Source organism: Bison bison, unplaced genomic scaffold, assembly GCF_000754665.1.
Source record: "Bison bison bison isolate TAMUID 2011002044 unplaced genomic scaffold, Bison_UMD1.0 scf7180017864100, whole genome shotgun sequence".
Taxonomy (NCBI): domain Eukaryota; kingdom Metazoa; phylum Chordata; class Mammalia; order Artiodactyla; family Bovidae; genus Bison; species Bison bison.
In genome coordinates this window covers 387,469-393,886 of record NW_011494672.1, presented here as the reverse complement: position 1 = coordinate 393,886, position 6,418 = coordinate 387,469, and the positions used below count along the sequence as shown (strand labels likewise).

Sequence of the window (6,418 nt, the reverse complement as noted above, 5' to 3'; positions counted from 1 at the left end):
CTTTTGAACTGCGGTGTTGGAGAAGACTCTTGAGAGTCCCTTGGACTGCAAGGAGATCCAACTAGTCCATCCTAAAGGAGATCAGTCCTGGGTGTTCATTGGAAGGACTGATCCTAAAGCTGAAACTCCAATACTTTGGCCACCTCATGCGAAAAGCTGACTCATTGGAAAAGACTCATGCTGGGAGGGGACTGGGGGCAGGAAGAGAAGGGGACGACAGAGGATGAGATCGCTGGATAGCATCACCAACTCGATGGACATGAGTTTGGGTAAACTCCGGGAGTTGGTGATGGACAGGGAGGCCTGGCGTGCTGCGATTCATGGGGTCGCAAAGAGTCAGACACGACTGAGTGACTGAACTGAACTGATATTGATATTTTCTTCTGTGATATTTACCATTGACTTAAACTTACACAGTTCAATTTTACTGCCCTATCTGTTCATTCTTGGGCCTACTCCACAGTTTTAGATAGTGTGGAAATGTTTTAATAGGCAATATGACAAATTTTTAATTATTCTGTTTTCAATCTTTTCACATTTACAACGGAAGTAACATGAAAGAAAATGTCAAACACTGATAAATGTGAATAAGCATTCCCCCCCAAATTAAACACAAACATGAAAAATGCTTATACTTACTAGGCAAACAAGAAATGCAAGTAAAAACAATAAAATAGCATGTTTTACTTACCAGATAATGAAATTTAAGTCTGAAATACCATGTATTGGTGGGAATCATGCACTGTTGGTGTAGTACAAATTCATATAACTACTCTGCAGAGCAATTTGGCAATGTCTGATAAAATTAAAATGTGTCATCAATTCCACTTCTACGGGTATGTGGTAGAAAATCTCATAGCACACGTGCATAAGGAATTTATAAGGTTGGTCACTGAGACAATTTTTATAACTAGGAAAAATAAAAAATAGTAAAAATGGCCATTGATAGGGGAAAAATTAATAACTGATAAATATAAAATGACAGACAACTACCGAGGAGTTCAGAACAATTTACAATCTAAGAGTTTTATATATACACATTCTTTCTTTGGGGGGGGAGCTCCCAAGATGTATGTAAGTGGTAAGACAAGGGAAGAACCGAGGTCTGCTGCACTGCAGGCAGACTGTTCACCATTTGAGCTACCCGGGAAACCCAACGCAAGGGCATCGAGTGTCAATACTCAAAATCGGAACTAAAAGTTCACATCTAAAGATGGGACTAAAAATACTTCTCTGAGTTTATTCAGTGTTATATAGCAGTCTTCCGATGAGCTCATTCAGTTAGTCATTAAGGAACAAATATCGTAATAAATTAAAAAAATTAAAACTGACTAGATTACCTGGTTGGGAATATTCTAGGATGCATGCCAGAGTGCTACGAATTAGAGCTGTCCACTGTTTTTGAGTATCCTCAGTTTTGGCCATTGAAAGTGTCACAATACTTTTGATCCCTTGAAGAGCTGCACTGACTGGTGGAGGAACCTGATTATCTGCAGACTTTATTGCTGTGTCTTTCAATATTCTTGCAATTAAAAACAGAATTGTGGGCAAGATTGTCATACATCCTGAAATAAAAACAAATCAGATTATCTTGTACTACTTCAGTTCCTGTATTATAGCTGTTTCAATTGTTTGTATCTTTTTACAACTGACTATGGTTTAATATTACTTCTTTTCCTTGTATTTATACAAAATTTATTGCACTGCTATTACTATAATTCAATGTTTGAAAGATAAAAAGGATGTCGCAAGCTATTTCAAAGAAGTCAATATTTTCTTTCTTTTCCTAATTTGCCTTGTTTTTTTGTATTACTTCTAGTGTTTCACACAGAAGGAAAACTTCTGTCAAATACTTTGAGAAGTAGTTGAGAAACTTGGTGAATCATGTAGCAATTCCAAGACAAGTAATCAATCTCATTGTACTAAGTGAGCATTAGTACTAAGTTAGTCAATGTACTAACCAAGTCAGGAAACTGATAAAAATGCTGATAAATAGGTAAGGCAAACTGAAAAATAGGTAAGGCAAAAAGAAATGAAAGAATCCTAGGATTTGTAGCTGAAAGAACTTTAAGGTAATCAAATTAACCACCCACTTAACGGTTAAGACTCCCTTCTCCACTGGGACATGCCTCCAGTGTAGACTGCCTATGAAGCTTCAATGGAGTAGTGTTTTCATATCTGTAGGATTGTGCTGAGCTGAAAGATACCTTTATATCTTCTGATACGATATCTATTTCCTAGATACAACAGAGGAAAAGTTTACTTTTCTTATTTTTTTTTTAACGTTTGTTTGGTTTTGTCGGGTCTTAGTTGCAGCATGTGAGATCTTTTAGTTTCAGCACGTAAACTCTCAGTTGCAGCATGAGGGATCTAGTTCCCTGATCGCAAATCAAACCCGGACCCCCTGTATTGAGACCAGGGCCTTAGCCACTAGACCACCAGGGAAGTATCAAGTGCCTACTTTTCTATCCACTAGTTCTTCAAGTATCTGCAGACAGCTATTATATTTTTCAGGTTTAATTTTTTAATTAACAGTTGCTCCTTAAAGTTGGTTGTCACTCTTCTCTGACATGTTTGTCAGTGTGGCTCAAGAGTAGCAACCAGATCAGAAAATAAAGTGTTTAGTTATTTCACTCTACGTCTATTTGCTAACATTCAATGTCTTCTCTCAAGCTGTGGGTCTGTCTCTTTGCTGAAGTTTCTTTGAAATGTACCTGAAAAAGGCATCTAGAGTTTTGGTTTTTTAAATCTTAAGTCTTTATAGGCTCCTAAAGCAAACAAACCCTTAAAAATAAGTCCTACTTTTCCTTTAAGACTTAATAGGAAAATAAATCATCATAGCACTTAAAATCAAAGGCAAGCTCATCTCTGTCTAATACTGTATAATACATTTACAAATAGTGAGCAACACCATACCAGCAGGTGAACAGAGAGACGGTAAGTCGGAGAGTATGGTAACTGTGGCTGCCACCAAACGAGCACTTTCTTCTGACAGTCGAGTTTTAGTGGCTATGTGACTTGGAGAGTCCGACATCTTGGTACTGAGATGTGGCATATGACGTACTAAAATGAACATCAACAGCTCCATAGTTGCAAACACAAGAGATTTTCCAGGAATGAGACCACCACTGTCACCTCCTTCTCCTAATACAGGACAGGACTCTTTTTCCATATCATCCTCATCTTGGGTAAAAGAAAAGTGAAATTCTCAGCAAAAAGGATAACAAATAGTAGAGGTAACAACACAGTAAGTGTGTTTAATAAATTCTTTCAAAAGAATTTAGAATTTACAACTAAATGTCTAACTGATGCCATGTCTTTCTCAGAATAATTCTCTGCCTTATAATTGTTTATTGACCTCTCCTTAAATGTAACAATTCATTTTCTACTTTACTTTACTAAAAATAAAATTTTATTAGGTATTTTTAATAGGAATGTATTTCATAATAGGAGTAACACATATGCTAGGCTTGAAACACATGAAGTTAACACTTTTGTATGTGAAAATGGTCGAATATGAGCAATTTCATTTGGGTCATTCTAATGAAAGTAAAATCAACTGCAATCTTTTAAATGTATGGTTAAATTTTTTCATTAAAAACTTCCTGACATTAATATTCAAAAAATTAGAATAGAAATAAATCTACTTTAAAGTTAGTGTGATTTCTTGTGCTTACTTAGTGTGTTTCTTTTTTCTTGCAAATAATCCTGAGCAGCTCTTACTATCTGTTGTACAACTCCAGTCACCAGCAGCTGGACAGACGGTGGATTCCAGGTCAACAGGAGGCGGTGTAAAACACTCAGTAACTCAACACCAATCAGCTATTATAAATTAATAGAGAGAAATTAAATTAATTTAAAGGATATATTTATATTATTAAATCTAGGAAAATATACCTATAAAAATACATAGATTTGGTAGCTAAAGTTAATACATAAAATATGCAGCAAATACTATAATAATCTTGAAAAATGGTCATATTTTATTCCAACGTATTTTCAGTCAAAAATTACTTCATTACATATTTAAATGATTTTTCCATTTAAAATATTTCTTTTCTCTTTTGGACTAAACAGCATTGCTAGTGTTTAGTGTCACTAAAATTTATGATTTCTAATCTGAGTATTCAAGAGTAGTCCACCAGAAATTCTAGGCAGGCTGGCAAGTTGCTCCAAGATTCGTCTCAGAACTATTACAAACTTAAACCACTCACTATTCACTTAGGCTTCTCACAATCTTCCACATCAACCCCGTCCAATGAACCTACCTCAAATTTCAAAGAGGGAGAAAAAAAATTAAATTGCAACCAAAGCCACCTTTACCTCTTTCTTTAAGATCAAGATCAGCCCCTTGTCCGAGGCTGATAATTTTTTTCTCACATGCTCCCATGCCATCCTCTTTGACTTCCCAAGGATTCGTCAAGGACCTCAATTACACCCCATATATCATAGATAAACTAAGCTAAGCTTCTCTTCCCCAATATAAGTAGTTGCTCAAGTCTTTCCTATCTAATTTCCCTCCACGCCTCAGAAAACCCTCACATCCTTCCATCTGCCCCCATGATCTCTTCTGTCTCTGTCCTGATGGAAAGATGCCACTCCCTTCACCCCCTCACTCACTCCTCAAAACTTCTCTAATCTGGCGCCATTCACCTGAGAAAATGCTCTGCCTGAGGTCACCAATAACCTCCTGGGACTCTCTTCTGTCCTGACTCACTGGGTTCTGTTCCTCTGAGACTTGTCTGTCCTTGACAATCTCTCTTGTCTTTGGTAACTCTGTTCTCTTTAGTTCTCCTACCTCTCCAGTAGTCTCCACTGCTGATTAATTTCCCTCATCTCCACCCTTATTTGTTATTTATCCCTAAAGTTCCAGTCTTGGCCCTGTTTCCTTCTCTTTTATTCAGTTTTCTGAGGCCAGTGAACTCATTGTCTCTCTGGAATTATGAAAACAGCCTCGTAATTGACCTCCTTTCTCCCTTCTCATGTCTTAAAAATTAACCACTATAGAACTGATGGAGAGGTCAAATTTATGTCTACTGTGGTTATGAAATACACATTTAACCATGTCGTTTAATCTACTGCACTTACAGTCAATTATTTCCATTTTAACATAATATGTCACACACCTTCATTCACAGATTAAACTTTATTGGTTTGACTATTTGAAAACAACCCTCAAGTTTCTTGTGGTAATGTGCAGTCTAGCTGAGGCCCAGCTTTAAGCTACAAGGCTGGAGTACAAGATGAGTTCATCAGTAAGTGACGCTTATAATCACACACCACATACTTCATTTTGTTTCATGTGGGTTTTTTTCTTTTTTATTGAGCAAATATCATGTACAAAACTAATTTTAAGAGAACACAATAATAAGAACTTTGTTTTTTTTATCTTTTTGTGTTTTATAGAAGATTATCCCAAGAGGTACTATTTGGTAGTGATGGTGTCCAAAGAAATGGTTATTATGAAGATAAAAGACTTCCTAATTAAAACAAACAAACAAATCCAGTGGAAACTTGGTTCTGTAACATGAATAAAATCCTCTAAAAATTCCATACAAAAAATTAGAAAACACAATTCATTAAACTTCTTAAATGAATACTTGAGCCAGTGCAAAAACCTTATTAAATGAGATCAAGTTCAATCAAACATTTAAAAGTGACATAATTTATTTGGATTTTCCAGGCAAGAATACTGGAGTGGTTTGCCATTTCCTACTCCAGGGGATCTTTCCAACCCAGGGATCAAACCTGGGTCTCCCGCATTACAGCAGACTCTTTACTGAATGAGCCAACAGGAAATCCCAAATTTATTAATAGCCTTATGAATTAACTCAGCCCTTTACTAGCAGAACCATTAACTGGGACTGAGGGGATCCTTTACATTTTTAGTTATATCTGATTGCTGATGAACTCATCAAAGAAGGTATAGTGATGATCTCTAGTCCAGCATGTCTGGTCATCCAACATTCAATATAAGGTCTTAGATGAAGCCAAAATCCTGAACACTTATTATATAATATGTATCTCATATGTGAGAAAATTACCTTAAAATATGATGAATACAAAGCATTAATTATCTATTATAGAAATATACTGCACCTGATCTTCTGCAATATGGATTCGGGCATAAGGAGAATCTAGCAAGGTGTGCAAGGCCTGTAGACAAGCTGTAACATGTTCAACAGGTTCCTCAGGTCTTGGGGAACAAAGGAACTGTATACTCACACCTGTAATATACAAAATTAACACACAGGTTTCTTAATATAAAACACTTTGTTGCTTTGACACCATTTTTTTTTCTTTTACCTACTTATTTTACAGCTTACTTTAACATGTATTTATTAATGCCTTAAAGTGAGTTCAAAATGATTGTCAAAATAAGTAGCCAAAAAAAAAAAAAAAAAGAAGCCAAACTTGT

The 6,418-nt window shown here is 35.9% G+C and overlaps 1 protein-coding gene across 4 annotated transcripts in view; it reads right to left on the bottom strand.

Annotated features, from left to right (window-relative positions):
* HEATR5B (HEAT repeat containing 5B) overlaps window positions 1-6,418 on the bottom strand; it is a 103,260-nt gene that overhangs the window by 12,570 nt on the left and 84,272 nt on the right. For 3 of the 4 annotated variants that reach the window (XM_010838608.1, XM_010838609.1, XM_010838610.1), the window contains 4 exons: window positions 6,100-6,227; window positions 3,678-3,822; window positions 2,917-3,183; window positions 1,341-1,565 (listed from right to left, as the gene is read on the bottom strand). In XM_010838608.1, coding sequence (XP_010836910.1) covers window positions 1,341-1,565; window positions 2,917-3,183; window positions 3,678-3,822; window positions 6,100-6,227 — 765 coding nt within the window. Of the gene's footprint in view, window positions 1-198; window positions 911-1,340; window positions 1,566-2,916; window positions 3,184-3,677; window positions 3,823-6,099; window positions 6,228-6,418 lie in introns of those variants that run through there. The other variant, XM_010838611.1, reaches the window with a different exon arrangement.